Source organism: Numenius arquata, chromosome 7 (genome assembly GCF_964106895.1).
Source record: "Numenius arquata chromosome 7, bNumArq3.hap1.1, whole genome shotgun sequence".
In the NCBI taxonomy this organism is placed as follows: domain Eukaryota; kingdom Metazoa; phylum Chordata; class Aves; order Charadriiformes; family Scolopacidae; genus Numenius; species Numenius arquata.
This window is the reverse complement of record NC_133582.1, coordinates 2,229,405-2,253,730: the sequence shown is the minus strand read 5'-3', so window position 1 is coordinate 2,253,730 and position 24,326 is coordinate 2,229,405. Positions and strand designations below refer to the sequence as shown.

The window sequence follows — 24,326 nt, the reverse complement described above, 5'->3', positions numbered from 1 at the left end:
AAAGGCAGGAAGGTGATCCGGTAGTAGTCAGCATGGATTTATTAAGGGAATAGATGGATTTATTATGAGACAATCTCCTATTCACAGTCACAACAATCAAACTTTAATAAATCTTTGCTGCTAATCACCTCACTTCAGCATGTAATCCCAAAACAAATATAACTATAAAAAAACATTAAATACACACAGAACGAGTTTATAGCACATAAGCAATAAATCTGTAAATAGCAAATGGAAGTAAGACTTTGTGTTTCAAAGTAAGGCTCATGTATTGCTAATTAAACTCTGGAAACATTCACACTGATAATACTTCAAACAGGATGGAGTTTCATTAAAGATAAAAGCCTATCTTCAGCACTCCAATCTATCAAAAGTTAAAAAAGGAACAGAAACCTTTTAATCCCTTGGGCTTGCTTAATGGTATAGATGAAATAAAACCTATGCTCTTCAGGGATTTGTGGGTAAACACAAAATTAGATTGTAAAAAAATATATGAACAGAAACAAGAAAGCAACGGAGCCTGGTTCCCTGTTCAGGAGCTGCATTATCTGTCCCTATCCCTCCTCCTCCTCCCCGATTTCTGCTCGCTCCCAGTGTTCCTCAGGATGCAGCGCGGTAGCCAACAATGCCATGTGGATTGTCCACCCGGCTCTTGCCAAAGTAAATATATAACATCAATGTTCTGCTTGCCTCAAACATACTAATTCGGTCTCTCCTTCACCCAACCACCAATTAAAGCCCATTGGAAAGTATTTTTGACCTTCCACTTCTTTCCAAGTGATTTCAAACTGGTTATTGGTTTCAGAAGTTCCTACAAGAGGAAAACAGTGACGAGCAAAACAAACAGCGCGCTCATATGAGCCTTGTTTCCCCAGGAAAGCAAGATAAGAAGTCTTTACTTATAAATTATTTTATGCTACAGAAAGCTGAGATGCCATTTGCTGAAGAGAGAGACTGGGGCAGAGGAGAGAAAGACAGAAACAAACAGCTTTTGATATATATTTCCTACCATATTCAACAAAACCAAGAACTTCCTGTATTCTTGTGTTAAGGCCCCTCCCATTGATTTAATTTGTAAATCAAGAGAACAGCAAAGGCCTATCCATTTTTTTTTTCCCCCCTCTTCCTAGTGGAAATAATCTGTAATACTCTGAATACTAGCTAATTACTTGGATAAAAACAGGCAATGACAGTATTTGTTATTAGGAAAAGGGACGGCGCTGACAAAACAGTATTACAGGCAGGTTGGAAACTATGAATATAGCTTTTTTTGCTCTAATGGTAAAAAAAAAAAATAAAATCCTACTGAGTTCATCCTGTAACTGTTGAATAATTGTAGCTTTAATGCATGATGCGTATCAGCTGAGGAGGGAAGGTGGACAGAAGTCTAAGAGGCAGATAAAACATTGCCTTTCATTCATTCCTGCCTGGTTCCTCCTATGATCCGCTTCCCCGAAGTAAATGAGAATCAGTCAGTTTGGTGATTGCTTTAGACTGCAGTGATTTACAAGACAATGGATTTTGATTACCATTTGACTTAAATAGCTCTCTATGTAGAGACAACAGATTGTGGCAAAAATTTAATTCAACAGTCAAGAGATTCACACATTGACTCTTACTAGACCATAAAATCCTGGCGACGCATTTTAATACTCATACCAACAAACTGCTCTTTCACTATATAAGCAAAATTCTTTGGCAGGTGAAAATGCACCGTGTCTCAAGAGCTGTGATATTCCCCTTGGGACTCAATTAATTTAGGAAAACTGAAGCCCACTGGTTTTATACTTGGGAATCCCCGGTGACGTGAATAACTATTTTTAAATCTTATTTGTCCTTGAGCAGACAAGACTCTTGTAAACTGAGGAGTTATGTACTGTCCTGACAAAAGATACTGCAGACTATAAACGGGGGAATTTATTGTCACCCACAACTCGTTGGAGAACGTTTTAAATACATACTGGTACATGTATTAAAACCAGAGTAAGTTTATGGATTACTCTCCTCCAGACATTTTCAGTAATTAATGAATCATACAAATCGTATCCCAGATAAGAAAAGATTCAAACCCATGGTTCTGACTAATGCGTCTTTTTGCAATTGCACAAGCACATTTCATACATTTTATAATATAATTGCCAATGAGAGTCAAACATTTCTCTCTCTGCTTTTCGCTGTACTACATTTCAGCTTGTTATTAGCATGAGGAATTGTGACTCCTTTCTCACATAAACATCTGGCAAAGGCATTAAGCTACTACCCAGAATTCTTGCATTTGCTTTTCTGCTAAATATTTCAACAGTAATATTTGGGCATTTGCAAAATTCTACGTAAAGACGTTTAGATGGAACATAAGAGAGAGAAAAATGAAAACAGGCAGTAAAGTCCCTGCTGTTCATCTCTTGTTGGAAAGAGATTGTGAGTATGGTGGGGGCAGATGGATGAGGTATTTGTTGAAGAAGAAGGTGCAAGAAAGCAGGCTCTTCTGAGGACCCTACACAGCTAGACTTTAGAATCCTGAAGAATTCTGTATGATTGTCTTCTATTTTAGTGTTTTGATTAACTCCTAAAAACAAGAGGTCCAAGAAACGGACACAGATCTCTGTACAGAGCCCAAGGTGAAGGCCAGGATCTTCAAGACTGAGGGGGGATCGGATCAAGGCCTATAAATACTTCAAGGGTGGGTGTCAGGAGGATGGGGCCAGTCTTTTTTCAGTGGTGCCCAGGGACAGGACAAGAGGGAATGGGCACAAACTTGAACATGGGAAGTTCCACCTAAACATGAGGAGGAACTTCTTTCCTGTGAGGGTGGCAGAGCCCTGGAAGAGGCTGCCCAGAGAGGTGGTGGAGTCTCCTTCTCTGGAGACATTCCAAACCCGCCTGGACACGTTCCCGTGGGACCTGCTCTGGGTGACCCTGCTCTGGCAGGGGGTTGGACTAGATGATCTCCAGAGGTCCCTTCTAACCCTGACCATTCCATGATTCCATGACTCAAAAATTGGTGACAATCAAAGTCCTCACTCCATATATCAGCAGCGACTATCATAGATTTTGCAACAGCAGAGCAATAGCTCATCTGTACCAGAATTAGACAGAGGATCCTCACAAGCTTTTCTGTGGCAGCCACAGAGGGGTGGAACACCACGCCAGCAGAAGGTGCAGGGACAAGCCTTTGGGCAGCTGATGGAACCTCAGAGCGTTCATGCTTCACCCGTGGCAGCTGTGACTCCAGGCTCCTTTGAGGTATTTCCAGAAGGCTTAGTCCCAAAGACTGTGTGTCTGAGAGCTGCGTGCAGAATTCCAAGCTGCTCTCCAAACATGGAGGGAAAGGAAAAAAATTAGAAAGGGAAATTTAAGAAGCTACTTTTATTTGTAGTTCTTTGATTTAAACGGATTTATATTTTAAGTAATATGTCCTTTTATTTGACCTCTCAAACCTTGAATGATAGATTTTTTGGTCCCTTTTGATACTTCTGTCAATTTGGAGTTTCAAGTCAAAAATTCTCTCCAAAGTGCACAGCTTTAGCCAACAAAATCCAGGCAGAAGAGCTCTGAGCACATCTTTGCTGGTTCCTATAGCTTCCAGTGCTTTATAATTAGAAACATCTCAAACAATAGGACTCAACAGTTACAGCAAGTAATTCTGCTGCTGTTTTTCTTCCTTTACACCTAATGTAGAGATAATTATCTCTTTTCCAATTCTCAAAGGTTTTTTCAGTTATTTAATTTGCTCTGCAGAAGGCTGGGATTGCTTTTGAAGACGAGGCATCCGCAGCCATTTCTCTCTTTGTTCACTTTTTTAAGGTGTTTCTCCCAGCACTTTGTCCTCCTTGACAGCTTCTGACAGCTTTATAGGTGAGAATGGCAAAGGGAAAGTTGTGTCAAATACTACGGCTGCATCGGTGTCTGTCTCCACAAATGCTTTTTGACAGTTAGTAAGGTTAGATACAACAAAATTCCTAATGTTTTTATACTGGAGGGATTTCAGCATCCTCCTGGAACCAAAATTTATACAGTTTGCCACTCTTTCCAGATGACAGCCTTATAATTAATGGTAATTTTATTTTAAACCTATAATCATGATATTTCAATCACCACTTGAGTAAACAGTGATGATTAAAAGTGAAGCACAAAGTGTCCCTGGGAGATATCTGGTACACGGCACATGAAGAATTAGTTATACAATTTCCACTGCTAATTCTGAATTCTACATATTTATTTCCATATTCAATTCAGTTTAAAGGAAACTAAACCTCTTTTTTAGATTTTTCAATGTGTCTTATAAACATTGCAATTACCACACACAACATCTGCCCTTTTTTCCCTAGAAATCTAGAAACTATCACGATTATCCCTTAATAATTGGTTTATACAATTTTTAAACTCTTTAAATCTGTTTGATTGAAGTAATGGCTGCTGATAGGAATGACTGTTAAGTCAATATTTTGGTGGAAGCAAGATATAAAACATCTCATAAAAAGCCATCTGTTTCAGTGAAGTTATTCAGAGAAAAGATGCCACTTGCAAATTATGGGGACATACTTCACCCTTCCTGAATGATTTATAAAAGCACTTTCCAGACTTGAAACATCCCTGATCTACCAGGATATTTTCTCTCATTTAAAGTGTGACACCTCTCACTTAATCCTCCAATCAACAAGTAATCCCCCTCTGGATAACTTCTTGGTTGCTCTCCTACAATTAACATTATTTTAATTATTTATTAACTAGAGAAGTGGAACAGGTGGAAACACTGGACATCATCAACTACGAAGAAGTCTTTAATGAATGATTGCTCAAGTTTTCTTTGTTCTGTATCCTGGAATGACACACACACAAAAAAATAAATACAAGGAGTGACACCTGCATGACTTGTTACCACACATATGGTACCAGTTCTCACATCCTTTCAAAAACACTGGCCAAGGACACCTCTAATTGAAAACTTAAGTATCGCACCATGACGACAATGGAATAGAAAGCAGCCTGGGATTAGAGCAGTCCTGGAAATACTTCAGTAGATGAAGATTTCCTTCTGAATTTTAAAGAGTTTTTTAAAGTTCTATACTCAGGAACAGACTAGAACTCGCATGCATGAGCAAGAACTTTTTCAAATGCTTTAGAGCATTTCTTGTCCATATCACAAAAAAGAACAGTCACAAAAATCTCTGAGAAGTACTCTTCAAAATATAGCAAGACAAACTAAGATTAAAAAAGTGCATAAACCCGGGAGAATATTACAATGTACTGAAATGGTATAGGAAAGATGGAAGATATTTTACACTTACCCTATTGACACCGCTGCTTCTTAAAATAACCTTAATCAGATTTTTCTTAAATTCTTCCAGCTTCTTGAAACACTTCTTCAAAACATGATTAGATAATTTACTATCAGTTATTAAACTGATCAAAACACAAACAGCTTCACTAAGAAGATTCGAAACTGGAATTTTAGGGCTGTTGTAAAAAATAGTCAGTCCATCAAGCAACCGAGACACTGAATTGCATATGGTGAAAGAATCGTTATCCAGCTCCGTGAAGTCTGCTTGAAGAATTCCTCCTTCAGACAGTTTTCTTATTTCAAGCAGATGTTGCAAAAACTGTATGGGAGCAGCCAGAGATTCCTCCTTGCTGGTACAGCAAAGATCCAATGGGGGAACTCTTTCCAACCATCGGTTAGAAGTGTCGACATTATGTTCAGGTCGGGGAAAATCAGCAGCTGTGCCTAAGGAATCGAACGTGCAGTCATTAGAGACATCACATCCAGAGTCTTCCAGTTGGCTTGAGTAACTCGGAGGGTTTATATGTTCCTGATCCAGAAGAGTTTCAGCAGGAGCATCTGGTTTTCCTGAAACAAACACGAAAGTTATGTTTGTGTAATACTTAAATACATGCTTATGGAAAGCCTCATCTACCCTTTCTCCTTTTGCTTCCACACAAAAATAATGGAATACATGTTACGTTTGCTCCCCAAGAGCTAGAATTTAGATGTGGAAGAAGGTGACATTTTTAAATTAAAGTCAAAACTTTCAGACAGTAGCGTCTATTTGTGAACAAGATGTTTTATGCTTACAGTAATAGGAACAGTAATTTTGAGTTGAAAATTCCTGATGTATTAAGTTTTCACAAAAGTGGACATCACACAAACAATTTAAGTCGACGTCTGCACTCCCATTAATTCCGAGGGAAGGAAATGCATGTAAATTTTTGGGCCTCCTAACATTTTCACTACTCCTCAAGAAATCAGACGCTTTTAAAAGACAGTGAAGGTCTGATACTACTATAACTGCATCAAGTAAGATCTTCTCCTTTACATGTTCTCTTTTTCCCCACGTCAGGTAAGGAATTCTAACAAAGTTGAACAGAACATTAGAGGCAGCATACTCAATGAAACACTCCTACCAGCAGGAGACAATATTGCTTTTATGCTTAGGTTCCTACTCACTGAGATATCAAACTCTTGTCCCATGATGAGCTTCCAGAAAACCCTGTTTTTGTTAAGTCCCCAATAGCAGCGTATTTCCAGTTCAATGAATAATACAAAAAGACAAAATGCTCTAAAAGTGTTCAGTAATTTATATGTTCTAGTCATTTGGGGAGGAGGTAAAAGTTATCTTTTAAAAAAATAAATTGCTCACCAGGAAATACTCATTATTTCTCTCAAAATGCCTAGAAACAGCTTATCATTTACTTCTTGAAAGAAGGTAAACTAATCCCTTTGTACTTACCTACTATTTAAATAAGAAAGCAGTTTTGATGTTCACACCATGTGGTTATCAAGTACAAAAAAAAAAAAAGGAACAGCATTAAGCCTTCCTCACACTAACAATAATCTTTAAACAGCAATTTCAAGAACATTTGACACAAATATATTGGAAAAAGAAATACAAAAATTTAGTGCAGATGATAAACTAACCACAAAATTTTACAATGCCTTTATATAGGTAATGAAATATCTAGTCATGGGCAATTTTACAGCCTCCTTAAATATGTCAGGAAATACTTAAAGTCTTAATTCCTATTTAGGACTTAAACTCTTTACTACATTGACATCCTGAGCTCAAAATCAGAATTGTGTGCTCCCCAAACAAAACAAGGTATGGTCACAAAAACAGCCTTGGGGTGTGAAGGCTGAAGAACTGACATCCCTCCACACATAAACCTCAGTTACAATTAACAGGCTTGGTTCCACTTCTTAAAAGAAAAAAGACAATTAAAAAAATGAGGCAATCTTAGAAACCTCTTTGATCAACCTGCATTCTGCTTTCCAAGTAGGTGTTCAGTCAGTAATTTCTAAAAGGAAATGAAACCATATGTGAAATTATGCATATTTTTTTCTTATTGTGTTCACTTCTCCACCTCCGTTTTCCAGGACTCTCTGTTATTCTTCATTTAATCTTTATTGATTGGTTTGTTACAAGTGCACTTTCCATCAAGGATGAATCAAGTTTATTCTCTTCTTAAACCAAAAAAAAAGTCTCCTCACATATTAACTGTTTTCTTCACGTTTTCCTCATGTGTAGGCCTGTCTCTACCCTGCTGTTTTCATTACTAAGCTGGCTGGCTGAGAAAATTCAGGAATGTCCCATCTAGGACGAACATCACCGAAATGAATATAGGGCTGAGTATCCAAAATTCCCAAATTAATTGTTCAATGCCAGGATTTAAACATCTCTCAGAAGGTTTAGAAGCATATACTTCAATTTTTTAGGGATTTTGCTTACATAAAGCATCTAAACGTTTAGAACTCAGTAAGAACCAAGAAGGATTTTAAGGATATAAACATTCATTTTTAAGGGATTTCTGCAGACGACACCACAAATCTTTTGTGCTTCCAGTCAAATAAAGAATACTTGCAGCAGAGATATGGAAAGATCGATAATCAGGTCAGAGATTTGGGTCAGTTAATGCTCATCAAGCAGCTTTCATGACAAAAGACTTAACACATGCTTTACAATATTCACCATCTCAATGAGATGACTGAAATTTGAGTTCTAAGCCAGACGGGACAAGAGGCTTACAGGCAAGAAGATCCTAATTGCCACGACCACACCTCTTAACTAGTTTTTACCATATACATTCAGTTTTCCCCAAAACTATCATTCTGTTACTCAGAAGAAAGGAAATGAATCTACAGTAAATTATGAATCTTCTTCCTTAAAACCGCTATGCATCTCATTAGGAACTGGATCTATACAGGGCATTTATAAAATAACAACAAACCCTTTCTCTTGCAGGAACAACTGGGTTGGTTTTGCCTCTGAATGGGTCCCTTATACAGAAACCTGGAAATAAAAGATGCTTCTTGGGTCCCTTTGCCCCCAAAATGTGCTTAGAACAGCTGTGGCAATGCCATCTGATAAGACAGAGAGCATCTGCTTTCAAAGGGAGAAAGTTTCCACAACCAAAACAGGTCTGTTATCCATGGAAGGAGCAGTACTCTGAGATTTCAATGAATCATTACACTCCAGCTGGTGCTTTTTCCAGATTGCAAATTAACTTATTCAATTATCCTGAAAAGGCCTCAGCTTTCATAAAGTTCCCCATTGTGTCACTACAATTACGGGGAACAGATTTATCTCATCATCATATTCCAGGAGCCGTGTTCCCATAAATCTGTGCTAAACACATTTTAACTCCATTTTTGTCATCTCACGTATTTGTTCTCAATTCCCCACTCCCTTCCTAAAAAAAAATAAAATAAAATACTTTTTAGGTTGCGAGACATTACTTGCAATGCTGCCTACTCACATGAGTACCACTGGTAGAAGGATGGGAGTACGCTAGAACACTTACGATGTCAAATGACAGTTCAATTTTGTCTGTCTGACACCATCATGCCTTGGAGAAAAAGCTGAGATGACAGACTGAGCTGTCCTTATGGATCTGTATGGAGAGAAAGCCACCTTTTTGGGGTGGGGAACAACACAGAGGGAGGGAGGAAGAATCTCTTCATGCAAAAACATCACATCCCTAAGCACCAGAGAAAAATAAGCAGATCTGTTTTCCATGGTGACATCAAACTAAGTGTTGACTGCTGCCCAACAGGGAATCCTCTCACCTTGGAAAAAGGAAGCTAGAAAAAGAAAGGAGCCAAATATACCCCTCAGAGCCCAACAATTCCTCTGCAACTGTCGTTCTTCAGCATTCCTCGCTTCCTGCCAAATACCGGGGGGACAAAAAGTGGTGACAGGACACAGCAATCTGTAACAGCAGCTCATTCAAACACACTGACCTAAGAAATGGCTTTTACATAAACATACTGTCATAGCTTGGAAATTCTGGTCTATATTCCTCTACCTTACTGCCATTGGAACGAAAATCTTTGCTAAGTGCTATTCAGGGCAGCTGTAAACATTTCACACTGTTTCATCTTCTTTCCAGGAAGGGAAGTAACTTCTCCTAATAGACTGGTATGTTTTTATCGTTATTATTCAGTCTGATTTGGACTGCTGCTCCCTCCACTAACGAGGAAGATTCTTTTATGAGGTTGCAGATAACATTCTCTGAGAAATCTGCGTATGTTTTGGTCTGATCTTGCTGAATTCATCTGATTGGTTCCTCTGAAAATAAGCCTAAAAAAAAAATAATCCATTATCAATTATGTTCTCCCACCGCTCCTTTTAATGTAAGCGGGCAGAGAAAATGTCACAAGTTATTTAAGTCACAGTGGAGTTTGCCCTTTCAGCGGGTCTGAAATCAAATTATTCAGAAAAGATTTTGACTGGCTATTACTGTTCTGCTCTCACCAAAGCAGGACTTACCCGATCGAGGAAATGCTGGGGCTTTAAGCTGAGCACCCAGAGTTTCTGCCTGTCCCCGCTGAGCAAGAAACACCCCAGCCATGACTTACAGGTAAGTGGAATAGGAAAAGGTGGCAGAATTCCGTGGCCCAAAAGAAGACTGCTGGTACACTGGAATTGTGCATCACGTATAATTAGTTTTGCTCCAGCTGATGAGCTGGTCGGTTCCCATTCTCTATGCTTCTGCAGCAAGTCTGAGCTTCCAGCAAGAAGAAAGGAGAATGAATCGTCTTCATTCATACTAATATACAAAGAAAATTGCTCCCTTTTTGCACATGTACAACTAAATGCCTCGAGAAACACACTAAGTTACGGAGTGAAGCAGGAGATATAAAAATCTTTCTGTCTCTGGCTTTTATTCCCTAAAGCTACAAGTTGCTCAAGTTGCTTCAAATGTTTTGACACAGGAAGCAGAATTTAGGGGATAGTATCCTGAAAAGTCAAACACAGCCTCAGGACAGAGTTAAAAAAAAAAAATCAGACATTCACGTTAATCACATTCTGTCTCCAAGTTGAGCATTTCCCCAAACACCGCAACACTCTATGGTGAAGGTTTGGCAGCCGAATACTACGGTGGAAGCTAAAAACACAGGACAGGTCTTCAGGGCATGGCAGATGAAGTTCTACTGGAAATGATCTATAAAAGGAAGAATAAACTAATTCTAAAAAAAAAAAAACATGGCGGGGGGGAGAATCTGATTACTTTGGGTTTTTTTTCTAATTAGAGGAGCAAGCAGTTCAGTAAATTCCTATCCACTGCATAAGGGAATAATACGAACCAAGACTGAAGGCGAAGCTAAGGAAGAGAGAATACGTACTCGATACAATTTTTGCTAAAAATATACTCTCGATAATGATTTGGAACCCTTCAAGAGTATCAGCCTAAAGCAAGCAAGGCAATAAACATCTACCCTCTAAATTGTCATTCCTAAAATACATGCTTGGCAAAAAAAAGCGTAGAGTATTGCATTTATGCCTTCTGAGGTTGGAGTAACAGCTGCAGGCTTTTCAGATCTCTTTACCAGAGGCTGCCAAGAAACAATATGATTGCTGATTTGATGAGCTGATAACAGCTAAGGAATTTGTCTCCCCGAGGACCGGTGCTTCAATCCATGAATCTATCAATTCATTGATGGTTTGTAAGACCCTTTGTCTTTTCACGTAGCTCCAAAGCAGCGTCACTACAGAATGCTCAAATATTCTCTATTCTTATTCTTGGAGTAACACCAACAGCTTTCTCTCCTCCTCTCTGTGAAATTTCAGTCTGAATCAAAGAAAGGCAAGGAACTTTGATTAATATGAAATTTGGGATTTTTTTCTACCCGTGGGCATAGTTGTTAGGACAATACTGGCAAGGTGAAAAATAATGAACAGACAATTACAAAAATCTTTGCTTCTCCTCCTCCTTGGATGGCTGACATACAGCCAAAAGTACCAGCATGTAAAAGGAGTATCAGTGTCCTTGTGTTCAGAGAGACAGCTGCAGATTAAGTCAAATAAGGAACTGTCAGTGAATATATACCACAGTAATTTTATTAACAATACAGTAAACTATAACAACCCACACTACCAAACACTTTACCTGTAGCAAAGCACACTCCTCCCCCTCAGAGAGGAAACACAAACTTTTTGAGGGTCTCTGAGGACAAATAAATAATCAGGTGGGACAAAAATAATCTAGACTTCTCTTTAGAAACGGATGCCTTGCTCTTTCTCCTTCACATGCCTGTGCATCCATACCACGTGCAACTTTATGTGGAGAAGAAAAACAGGCATTGTAGCTTCAAAGAGCTCACAAATTTCTCACATTAGGGAAATAAAACTCCATGGGCAGTCTCTAATCATTCCTGAGGCCTCTGAAAGACCTACTATTATTATTATTACAAACAGCAGGTGGGAGAGGAAAGCTCTGACACTTAGAATGCAGAGCAGGGAAGATACAGCTGCAAAGTGAACTTTGGCTGAAGGACTCCAAACTCTTCAGCTCTTGATAGGCAGCAGCAGGTACAAATGCAGCATCTGCTTTTCTCTGCCTATCTGGCAACTAAAAGAGCTTACTTTGGCAAGCAAGATATCACTCAGTTCAACAGCTTGGGGTAAGGAATCTTAGACTCGGAACACACGAGATGCAGATGAATTGACTGCGTTTCTAGTGTTCGATGCAAACATAGACCCACCAGCAGTGAAGGAGGAGCTGGCATGTGAACTGTTACAGGAGCTTGACCCCTGCAAATCGATGGGCGCCAACGTTATCCACAGCAGGGTGTTAAGAGCTGCCTGATGTCCTTGCGAGGCCGCTCTCTACAATATTTGAGAAGCTGTTGAGATTGGGGGTTATCCCAGAAGACTGGAAGAAGGTTAATGTCACTCCCATCTACATGAAGGGCTTAAAGGAGGATCCAGGAAATTACAGGCACTGGGCACAGTCCCTGGGAAAGTCCTGGAATGAAACCTCCTGGGGGCTATCACAAGTCAAAGGAAGCACGTGATTGGGAAAAGCCAGTATGGGTTCACCAAGGCCAAATTGTGCTTGTCAAACCTGATTGTTCTTCTTAATCTACAGTTAAAATATCCTCTCCAGACATTAGATGTTAATAAATCTCTCTTGATCATATGCAATCAGTTCTTCACAACATTACGACACACGTTGCAACAGCAGCTTGAATATTACTTTTACCCTTAAACAAACTTCATGGTTGGAACAGGTTGCAGAGAACAGACACACAAATAACAAAGTTTGAATAATCGTTAAATCACTCTAGAGAGAAGGGTCCACTTAATAGATGAATAAATCATTACAGCTTCTAGCTGAAGTCTAATACATTCCCCCTCTCAGTCAAAGTTAGAATCCAGAAATCTTTTCACAAGGCAATAAGGAAGCTACTGTTTCAGTACAAAAACATCTCAGGAAAGCCTCATCAAGTTTTCTATCAGGGAACCTCCTAAAAGACTCAAGTCATAAAGCAACTGGCTACACATTTTGATTTTAGAGATACCCTCAACAGTGAACTCGTTTTCTCCTTCAGCCCGGAGCATTTTGACCTCCATCTCCTGGGGGAAATACCTCCCCAGAGCCTGGAGACATCCTCCACTGCCTGATTTCCAAGCTCATCCTGTGCCATTGATCTCTCAGAGTGAGAATGACTCACTCCACATGCACAAGTCAGAGAAATGGTGCTGTTTGAGCTCATCGGGTTTTTTCTTCAATTCTTTAACTAACAGCTTTCCTGAATCCTACAATATAGACTCACAATGTTTTATCACGTGCCCTAATAAACACAGTATCTGCAGTCTAAATACATTAACAGAAAAGGACTGTATGTCTGCTATTTTTTGCCTGCCCAATCTTCCCGTTATCCATATTAGGGATTCATGCTCTAAACACATCAGGCTTAAATTCTCATTTTAAGCACCTTTAAAATGGTAAAAAAAAAAAATATGCAGTATGTCTTTAAGACATGTTCCAAATGTAAGTAGGGTACATTAATATCCTTACTAACTCCTACAGAGTAACACTTTGCACTAACAGTTTTTTTCTGGAATTATTCCATGTAATACATATTGATTCTGAAAGTTAAAAATTTAAGTTCTGAGTAAGCATGAAGTTCTCAAGCTCAATCCCATTACAAATAAATTAAGTCTTCTACTATTTCAGGGCTTTGTCAAAAACAGAAGGCTGTACGCTGAAGACTCTCTTATCTAGGTACCAGAAATGGCGCAGGCAACATGAAAGCTGTTTGTTCTCTTGCTACTGCAATGTAGTGAGAAATTATTTCAGAAACTTACCATTTTGCAAGTAGAATCTCGGACAGATCTTGTTCAAAAGAAGTTCCTGACGTAATCGAAGAACTTCAGCCTCCAGGGCTTCAGCTTTCGATTTCCATCCAAAATCTTGTTCGGACAGAGTTTTGGCAAGGTGCTCAGTGTATTCTTTGCAACTCTTCCCTGGTGGTTTTGAGTGGATAATTGCAAAAGCCAAGGCTAGTTTTGATATTTTCAAATACCAAACTTGATTTTCTCTTCTGCTTTTGATTTCTAATACATTAGAAAAAAACAGAAAACAAAAAAGTAATTTCACTATGACTCTATGAAGCAAATTATGCGCAGTATTTTCTTGGCTTTGAGAACTGTTCAACAGTGAGACCAATTATTTTATTTCTAGTGCATTCTTAAATCATCAAGAAAAAGAGTAGAAATATAAGCATCTGTGCACAACACGAGAATAAAACATACATGAGCTGCACTCAAGCCTGCAGAAAAGCTAATAAAAGGTTAAGTCCTTAGAAACTGGACTATAAGATCTATACCCACTGCTTAAAGCAGCTACGCATTAACTAAATGGTACTTTTTGCAAAAATTCTTACTTGTAGAATTCTCTCTCACACAGCTTTTCCATTCATACCTAAGAATTCCAGTGAAAAAGCAGAAGTTAATTTTCTCAGCCTCAAAGGATCAGCACCTCTGTGGGACAACAAACCCACGTAAGGCTCTTGTTTGCCTTCTACATCAAAGAAAATGTTTTACAAATACAGACCCATGCAAGTAATTGAACTGCCTTCAAAGCTGGAAATAAAATGAAATACACGGAGCCACACTGAAAGAAGAGTAAGTGGTAACAGTAAGGATCCAAAATCTTCGGCTTTGAACCTGAAAGGTGCTCCCCAGACTCTCTCATCTTCTTAATCGAAGTTTCACCCAGATATCGCTCAAACAGCGTCTGTTGAACTTCATCCTTTCAAAGTTCCTTTGCAGGGCAGAGCCACAAATTAAGGCAGGCAGAAAGATGTCTTACAAACGGCTTTCACTGCTGGTTTATCGTTATGGTATCTCCAGAGAGTACTTTGCAAAAACTTTCACCTCCTTTTAAAAAATGACAAATAAAGATTTGCTTTGTGCTTTATAACATGCTTTGTCAGTACTGGTGTTTTCCCTTAAATTACATTCAGGGAAGTTGCAGAAGGACCAACATTCCTGTATGGGTCAGGAGATGGCATTTAATTTCAGCATTTCATGAATGGTCAGGTGCCTTTTATTATTCGAGAGTCACCACCAATACCTACTTTTCTATTATGCTCTGTTTATTTCTACTCACAACATACCATTACAAAGAAAAACCAAAGTTACCTGTTTGACGACTGATATTTTACCACTATGTTCTTCACAAATCTCAGCTCACAACTCTAAATCAAATGTTTTAGAGTAAAAAAAATCTCCAATAAAAATAATCTAGTAAATAGACTAGTATTACAAGGAACTGGAATGGGAATAGTTGAGACTAAGCTTCTACAGCTGAAAGAAATTTAGAACTGTGGATTGTTACTTTAGTAGTATTTTTTTATCACTTGTTACCAAACTAAAGAGAGTCATTTTTCTACTTTGTTTTAAAGGGGACTACTGTATTTTAAGCAGAGCAAAAACCTTAGTGCACATGCTAGTAATACACCACAGTCAAGCAAAAGGTTCTTTCATCCTCAACATGCCAAAATGATATTACCTAAAGGAGATGTATCCCAAATAAGTCACAAAAACCATGGTATCTTTCCTAATTTTGCTTTAAATCACAATCGTCAAAATCTGAAATGGCATTCCACCTTAACACTTAGGACATACAATTAAGTCATGGAATTTGGATTCTGACGGAGACCTTGTTCTCTTTAACATCTTGTACAGACTCACTTCTACAGTTGTAGTGTCTTACACTGAATGAGTTTAATGAGGTAACTCTTACTCTGGAGAAAAAGAATCACTCCTTTTCTGGAATAATTACTTGTAGAGATGCTATTAAAAAACAAAACAAAACAAAAACGCAGCACAGTTCGTTCTCCTTAGGAACAAGACACAATCAAAGAATGTTTTGGAGAAGTAATTCTGTTGGAATCTCAAAATCTCTTGTTTAAAACCAGGTAATTATTGACAAATAGTGATATACCTGCACGTATTTCCAGAAACAACGGATTTAATAAAGATTTTATAGAGAATATACAGTTCTTTCACCTCCTTTATATTACTATCATTGTCACCATCATCTCTCTTATCTTTTCTTCTTTTATGATCACGAAAAGAGAAGTTTGTGGAACAAAAAGCAAGAGTTGTAAGAGCTGATTCAAGTTTTTCCACAGTTCCCTAAAGCGACAACTGCTCTCTCAGAAACCACTGTAAAAAAAAAAAAAATCTCTTAGAAAATAACACAGCAGATGACATTATTAGAAATATGGGGATGCTGGCCAACTGTGCATTAGCAAAAATTGCACAGCAATCTGTTGCTCTCAGGAAGTGCTGCATCAAAGACCACCAAATGAGAATGCATTCCACTAAAAGCATATTGGCAGCTACAGAGTTTTATCAATAATATTTTTGCTCGTATCAGCACAGAAATGACACCAATGGTTTGGTAGAAAAAAAAGTCTAGAGTTAAACCAGAAATTTTCCTTGATTTGGAATAGTACCAGGACAAGAGCAGAAAGAAGTCACCAGTCTATCCCTAGTTGCTAATGGCAAAATAATGTCTGACAGGAACCAGAAGTATCAAGAATTATCCACCAAAACACATCTGGTACCCAAATTACTCAGCAAGAATAACTACTAACTTACCAAGCTCCATTTGTGTGTTTACTCAGTGTTAAGGGAACCAGTAATCCCTTGGAAGCCCTGCTAAAAGGGCTTATGACAGATACCATTCGGGCCCAAGTTTCCTATTGAACTCCCATAGATATAAACAGGGTAACAGAAAGAACCAGAGTAAATCTGTTCTGTAAACACTTCCCTACCCTATCAACCTGCCAGTCCAGCTGGTTTGTAGTTGCATTCCATGAAGCAGCTGGTATTACACCACTAACTACAGCAAGATACCTTTCTGGTAAGTTTAACCTTGTTTTTGACGCTGTTTGCAACATGTGAAGAGGAAATAATTCACACTAATTAGAAAAAAAAACCCAAAACACTATTTTCAGATTATCACCTTTTAAGTTTGTTTTCTTCTCAGTCAGAAACTTCATATATTTAACTCCATTCCAAAGGTTTCACATTATTGGTTAAAAAAAAAACTAGAATCATTGATTGTTATTAAAAACCTGAAAACATTCATTAAAGCCATGAAACTTTCATCAAAACTTAAACCATTCATTAAAGTCATTTTAACAAACTATAAAAAAATCTCCTCTTTCCAAAAAAAAAAAAAACAAAAAAAAAAACTTACAACCCCCCACAAGGGCTGTTGATGCAACTTGCTAGTTTGTGGTCCCCACTTTCATACTGGTAACGTGCTGTCAAAATCTGGGAGTTGAGGTCAAACTGGTGACACCTTCAAGAACCAAAGAGAACTCCCTGAGTCCACTACTGTCACGAAAGCATCCCTTCCTCCCCTAGCACTCTCTTAGCTGTCAGAAGATGCTCTTTTGCCTCTTGCCTCTTCATTGTTTCTTTTTTCACTGTTAAATACAGAAAAACAAGTCACAGAGCGATGAGGGTTAAGAGGACTAAGTTCTATGGCAATTTGAAATAAGGCACCTCAAAATAAACCCAAAACTTTAAGTTGTCTGAAATAATTCAAGATTTGAGTAATACTCATTTATGTCACAGAATTGCACACCTTAGGCATGATCTCTAAGTTTTTCCCTGAAATTCATGGCTAATAATGGAAGAAACTTCTTCCAATGTTACAGACAAAACCCTACTGCTTACAACAGGACATTTATTTGTTATTCAGATCATTATCATCTGAGATTGAACATTTTCAAAAATAATAGAGGAACACACAGAATAGACTGTAACTCATTTAACCTCCAGGCCACTCAACAGCTCAGTTTCCTTCACATTTGAAATAGATGGGACATGTAAAAGGATTTGTGAGGACAGAAACAAATTCCCATTCACCACTACTACAGCTAAAAATCTTCAGACAGTCCTAAATATGAGTATGGAACAAATATTAAAAAAAAAAAAAAGGGTTTTCCTTTTATATTTAAGTGTATGGTCTGTCTGTAATGGCACAAACATTAAGGTAAAAATCATGGCAACAAAACAGTTTTTCCTATTATCTGCCAATTACACACTGCAGATAAAGGTGAAAAAATTACCCCCATCTTTGTAACCTCATTCTGCATTATACAATAACCATTATACAACAGCAAGCAAGATATTGACCCGTTTTAATGGAACACAAAAAGGGCCATGAAATGATGCGAGTGCTCAACGGAACTGGGCTGAGCTGCAGACACATTAGGCCATAACATTAAGCAACAATAAAATAAACTTGATTTAATTGGTATGCCTAATATAATACTGTCTTTCATGTATATAATAAATAATGATAATGGGACAGCTGCATAATCAAGATGAACTAAAGTATGCCTTGTGTTCCAATTAAGCAGCTTTTATTGTAAAAATGTATATTAAACCAAGGCTACTTCAAAGTGTCATTTTTAAACAATCTATACTCATAACATACAAAGATATGTAACGTTGACATACTTACTGAGGGAAAAACTCCGTTTTACTACCGCAAGTCTAAACAATACCTCCAGTATATTCTTTTTTTCTCTTTTTTAAAATGGGCTCAAAATGCTTAAATGACACTGAAAATAGTAAATATTTACAATACCTTATGACAAAAGCACAAGGAAACTTGATTAAAATCTAACATGAATTATTTCTTCAAACAAAGTTTTAAATCATTTTAGCTTCTAAAATCTAATCATGCAAATTCTCCAAAACCAAATAACATGAATGATTTGAGAAACAGAGCTTTTTAACACTCCCCTATTATAACCATTTCATAGCAGTCAAGAACATAAACAAGAGTAATTCCCTCGGGATTTCAGTAATGCTTTAGAGGTAGGATTTATCTCCTCTTAACTACAGAATTCTGCAGGTTAGAAGGCTACAGCCGAGCCAACTGTCCCTTATCATCAACGGGACATTTCTAACATCAAAAATAAGCTAAGTGATTTGTACACCCACCTTGTAAAATAAATCACAACCCAGAAACACTTGTTTCCCTCCCCGGACTACAAGGAGAGGTAAGATGAGTGGATCAGATGCACATACACGTATTGCGGACAGGTAACTTCAGAGACATGAGCTGGTGTAACATAGGCTGCTGAATCTGAGACCTTCAGAAAGTATTTAAGTACCTAACCAACAAGTGAAATTTTGCAAGACTAAAATCAGCACCTTTTAAAAAGAAGTCTGTAATCCTAGACCTTTTGAGTATCTCTGGAAAAAAAAAAAAAAAGACATTATTTCTAGAAGAAAACCCCAAAATTATGGAAAAATGTTGTGAGAATAACCTTGCGAACATTTAAACGCACACGCACAAGGAAAATAGCAAACAGGTGCAAAGTAAAACACACGGGAAGCAGCAAGTATGCCCAGAATTAAATGAGCATAAAACAATCAGCTCAACCCCTCATAAAGTTACTGTGCATCACTCTTCAGTGAGGAAATTACTTCCTCCCTTTTGAAAATGTGTAAATTCACAACTTAAGATACTAGAAGTATATTGATATTCCCACAAATATATGTTTAGATTAAGTTTTTCCAGGTTTGGACCGTTCTGGCATTTTGCTTTCTGAACAGAATCATTTGACGTGTGTTTTTCAACCGTCTTTTTTCTAACATGCTGTTGCAGTGACATGTCTGGAAGACAAACACCATATCAGATTCAACATACAAGAATCCCAAGTCACTCAAGAGTTCAACTTTGTCAATTTTCTTTAAGAAACATTACAAAGTATTGACAGCAAGGACAGCTTAAGCACCACAAGAGCCTTAAAGAGATAAAGATTCACATCTTCTCTATTCCCATTAGAATACACTGAATAAAAAAACCTAATGGAAGCCTGAGATTTCTGATAGTTTTAAATTATGTATATGTTCTCCCTACAAGCTGTAAGTCCTTCCCCTTGCACTCCTTTTTCTTCTCCAACAGGCTTTTTTTTTTCCTGTAGCACAATGTTACCCAGTGAATCTGACACACAGAACTGTTACTACTACCATGTTTTTCTTTACTATCTCACTACTAAAGATTTGCACAAAAAGGGAATTTATTCTATAAAGCCTGCTGTTCAAAAATTAAAGCATAACTGAATGGTGTAAATTTACCTATTCTTATGTTGGCACAGATTTCTTCCCCTACCAAAACAAAACTGTAATCACTTAACCAGCTGGGTGTAAATCCATTTGGTTTGGAAACTGAGGATACACTTTTCACTACAACTTTATAAGACAGACCATGAAAGTCAGACCCTTAGTCATTTACAAAGTTTCACATGTGCTAATAACATTTAATTGCATAAAGTATGAGCTTACAGTTGGCATTTTGGACTGTGGAAAATAATCCCAGTCTTTATGTACTGCCAAGTTACAACAAGAAAGCAGCCTTATCTTCTAAGTTTTACCTACTGCAACGATTGCATTAGGTCCTGAAAGTAGAATTTCAAAGCAGAGTTCAAAAAAAAAAAAAAAAAAAAAAGGCAAATCATGAACAGTTTGGAGAATTATACACAGATTATTTTGTATCTCTTCTCTTCCCTTGTTAAAATAAACGAACTAAAATATGACTATACTTTTCCTTTTCAATTTCACATTTTCAGCCTTCACCTGAATAGTTCAATTTCCACAAGTTTTTAAAGCTGCAAGATCAGCTTCTTTCAGTGAGTAAGTTTCCTTCAGGTAAGTTACCAGGAAGCATCTGTTGTATTTCAAAACCCTTTGGTTTGGCTTTCTTACACAAATTTTATACTAGCAGAATGAAAGATAGGATTGTTCAAAGGAGAGCAAATGTTTGTAATACAAGACAAGGAAAAGAGAGAATAGGCGGAACACTAGGAAAACCATATTCGAAAAAGCATACAGTATGCAATGAAGAACAAAGTCTTATACATACTATAGAAACTAACTTAACTATAACCACAATTAAATACATAGTGCCTGAATATTAGTTTATGAAGCACTGGAAGCTGTAAAAGACAGGGGACTATGGAAGTGATTTGTCAAGCATTTGCAGCCAAGTTCACTGAAAAGTACTTTTTAAACTTTAATTCAGCTCAATGACCAGGTTATTCAAATTAAGGAAACAAACGGAAAATAAGAGAAATTAACCATTACTTTCTCCTGTCAGTCACTGAGAAAAGCGTAGGAGACTGAGCACTACAATTTCTAAATTCCTAAAGATGGGGTGATCAGAAACAATCACTTCAATTCACTGACATTAGAAATAATCTCTTTCAGGTAAAAATATCGATAATTCTTTGATGATTATTTTGTATTGTACCTGCCTATTTAATGGAACTTTGTTGCAGCAAGCAGAGCACTAACGACATCAATTGCATTCCAGCATCTATCCAATAAAACTTAGCAACAAGAGAGCATTCTTAATTGTCACTTGGGAAAAACAGGTAAGAAAAAAACCTTCACATTTGCAGCATATTAGAAAGGAAAACTGAGAGTCTGAAAGCACGTAGACAGAAGTCACTCATAGCTGATCAGCTTCATTAAAAACAAAAAGTAAGAGGTGCACCTTTCATGGGAAGGTTGCCATTTCCATTCAGATAAGCCAATTGATCCTAGAATGGTTTGAGTTGGAAAGGACCTTGAAAATCTAGTTCCCACCCCCTGCCCTGGGCAGGGACACCTCCCACCAGACCAGGTTGCTCAAAGCCCCATCCAGCCTGGCATTGAAGACTAAAGGTTTCATTAAACTGAACTGTTCAGGAGTGGGTTCCTCAAGAAACACCCGAGTCTGCCCACACAAGGTCTCCCACGCGCTGCCCGCAAGGAGAACCAGCCCCTGTGGCCTGACCCAGCCACCCCAGCTGAGGAGCCCACTCCTCTCACCGGATCCACCTCTGCTGTCCCAGGCGACCCCCAGCCCTCCACCCAAAGATGAAGGGGGTTTACAAACACGAAAGATGTCCCCAAACGCAGCTACAGCCACAGCTACAGCCACAGCTGGAGGAGGCAGCCCACCGACACCTGGCTGGGGTCACCTCCTCAGGCCGCTGCCTCCCACCCAGAGCCTCCCCGGCACCACGACAGGCCGACGCCCCCGGGAAGCCCTGACGGCCTCGGGCCCTGACCCACCTGCGACAACAGCCCCAGCGGGGCTGCCGCTTCCCGGCTCCATGGCGAGCGGCAGGGCGGGCCCGGCGGCGGCTGCCCTCACAGCGCTGCCCCCTGGCGGGCGGGACGCGAACTCGCCGCCCCGGCTGGGCCCTCAACGGCGAAAGCCCCTCGGTACAGGCCTTCCTGGTCCCAGCAGTGTTTATCTGGGCTGGACACGGGCGTTACCGGGGCCGGCTGGGCGGGCCGTGGGCCTTGCCACTGATGAGGGAGGAAAGGCTGAGGAACTTGGGTCTGTTTAGTCTGGAGAAGAGAAGACTGAGGGGGGATCTGATCAAGGCCTATAAATACTTAAAGGGAGGGTGTCAGGAGGATGGGGCCAGTCTTTTCTCAGTGGTGCCCAGTGACAGGACAAGAGGGAACGGGCACAAACTGGAACAGAGGAAGCTCCATCTAAACATGAGGAGGAACTTCTTTCCTGTGAGGGTGGCAGAGCCCTGGAAGAGGCTGCCCAGAGAGGTGGTGGAGTCTCCATCTCTGGAGACATTCCAAACCCATCTGGACACGTTCCTGTGCAACCTGCTCTGGGTGACCCTGCTGTGGCAGGGGGTTGGACTGGATGATCTCCAGAGGTCCCTTCCAACCCCATATCATTCTGTGATTCTGAGAGAGAACGATGAAGGCTCCATGCTGTGAAAGGAGAAGCTGCTTCCCTGGCATTCACATGCCCTTCATGGTGTGGCACACACACTCACTCCTGGGTGCGCTTCTTCCTTCTTCAGGCTGGACCCTCGGTTTCCCACAGCAGAGTCTCAGGCATCAGATGTTGCCCAGAGAAGCTGTGGCTGCCCCATCCCTGGAGGGGTTCAAGGCCAGGCTGGATGGGGCTTTGAGCAACCTGGTCTGGTGGGAGGTGTCCCTGCCCAGGGCAGGGGGTTGGAACTGGATGGACTTTAAGGTCCCTTCCAACCCAAACCATTCTATGATTCTGTAAGTTTTAATTAGAATAAATTACTTAGGATTATAATATGGTGCCATTTGTCCTGTTGGCTTTGCTTTACTTATGTCCTGGTTTCGGGTGGAGCAGAGCCAACGTCTCCCACTAGGCCAGGTTGCTCAAAGCGCCCTTCTAAACACAGAAATATTTAGATGTGACAAACAATATGTACTTTTAAAATTCTCATCCCCATTTTTTGTTCTTGGGTAATTAAACAGCTTTATTTTTTAATATGGTAAATTAATTTATTCAAAAACCTAACTTTTTAATCAAGATACATGGTGGTAGACTTCTAATGTATTTATTGTTTTTTTTTTTAATTTGAAAAATAAATTTACCATCCCAACTACAGAAAACTGTTAACACATTGGAACTTTTGTTTTAGACTTCAAATGGTAAAAATAGATTGGACTGAATAATTTAGAGACTATTTTCATTCTGACAGCACTACTTATTTCCCAGTGAAACCCAGGGGAAAAAAATGACAAAACATTCTCCAGCCTTTTGTTGCGGTGACGTATCAGCAGCTACTCTTTGTTTATCACTTTCTGTGCATCTTTTTGTGCATGTAAGTGATGCAGATGCCTTGCAAAGTGGACAGTCATTATGTAGGTCGGAACCTCCACGTTTTAACACATAATCTCTTCGACTGTGACCGAAAGAAAAGATACGGAGACAACAGTGCTTTCAACTGCAAACCTGGGAGTTATATACATTGAGCTTAATTTAAAAGTAGAATTAGGCAGAGGCAGCATTATTACTGTTCTAAAAATGAAAGTGGCTCTGCTTTTTGTGGGAAGACCGGTCCTACCCGCAATTCCGGGCTTACTGAGAGACACCGAACAATCCTGAGACCTTCTGCCATTAAACGGCTGCCTCGAGGGATGTTTTTCGCTTGATTATTTTGCACTTAAACATTCAAGAGCTGCATAAATTTCATTTTAGATGCACACCCCCCCTCCCCTTTTTTTTCTTATTTGGCGCTGGTAGTAGTTAAAAGGAATGTGCCTTAAATTTATAAACTTATTGTATGCAACTTTCAGAATACCGATCAAGGTACACCTTTTTACAGTTTTTAGGTTTGCCTTTAAAATAAATCGAAGCATCCTGATATTTTCAAGGTAGAGAAAACCCCCTGATTTCCCCCTCCTTAACGGAGCATCTTTAAGGACGTTTTTATTCATCTGAAAGCAGCAAAATCTGGGCATAATCAACTGCAGATTCACCGAGATGTGTCAACCTGTTCTACTGAAGAACACTTTTCAAAAATAATTTATAGACCTTGTATTAACTTTATGCATTGAATATTCCCAGTGATTACATGATCTAACTTATTTTTTCCTAAAAGAGCAATGTGTGTGTGCACACATGCATTCATACACGTGTACAAATTAATGTTATAGCCAATAAATAAAATATAAGATACAATTCCCATTTTGATATCCAAATGTGGGATGATTAGCACT

General features: G+C 39.0%; 1 protein-coding gene across 1 annotated transcript in view; it reads right to left on the bottom strand.

Annotated features, from left to right (window-relative positions):
- The window catches only part of MEI4 (meiotic double-stranded break formation protein 4), a 44,084-nt gene extending 22,157 nt beyond the window's left edge, over nucleotides 1-21,927 (bottom strand). The window contains exons 1-3 of the mRNA XM_074150949.1: nucleotides 21,885-21,927; nucleotides 13,590-13,838; nucleotides 5,289-5,848 (exon numbers count right to left, since the gene is read on the bottom strand). Coding sequence (XP_074007050.1) covers nucleotides 5,289-5,848; nucleotides 13,590-13,838; nucleotides 21,885-21,927 — 852 coding nt within the window. The remainder of the gene's footprint in view (nucleotides 1-5,288; nucleotides 5,849-13,589; nucleotides 13,839-21,884) is intronic.
- Nucleotides 21,928-24,326: the final 2,399 nt, after the last annotated feature.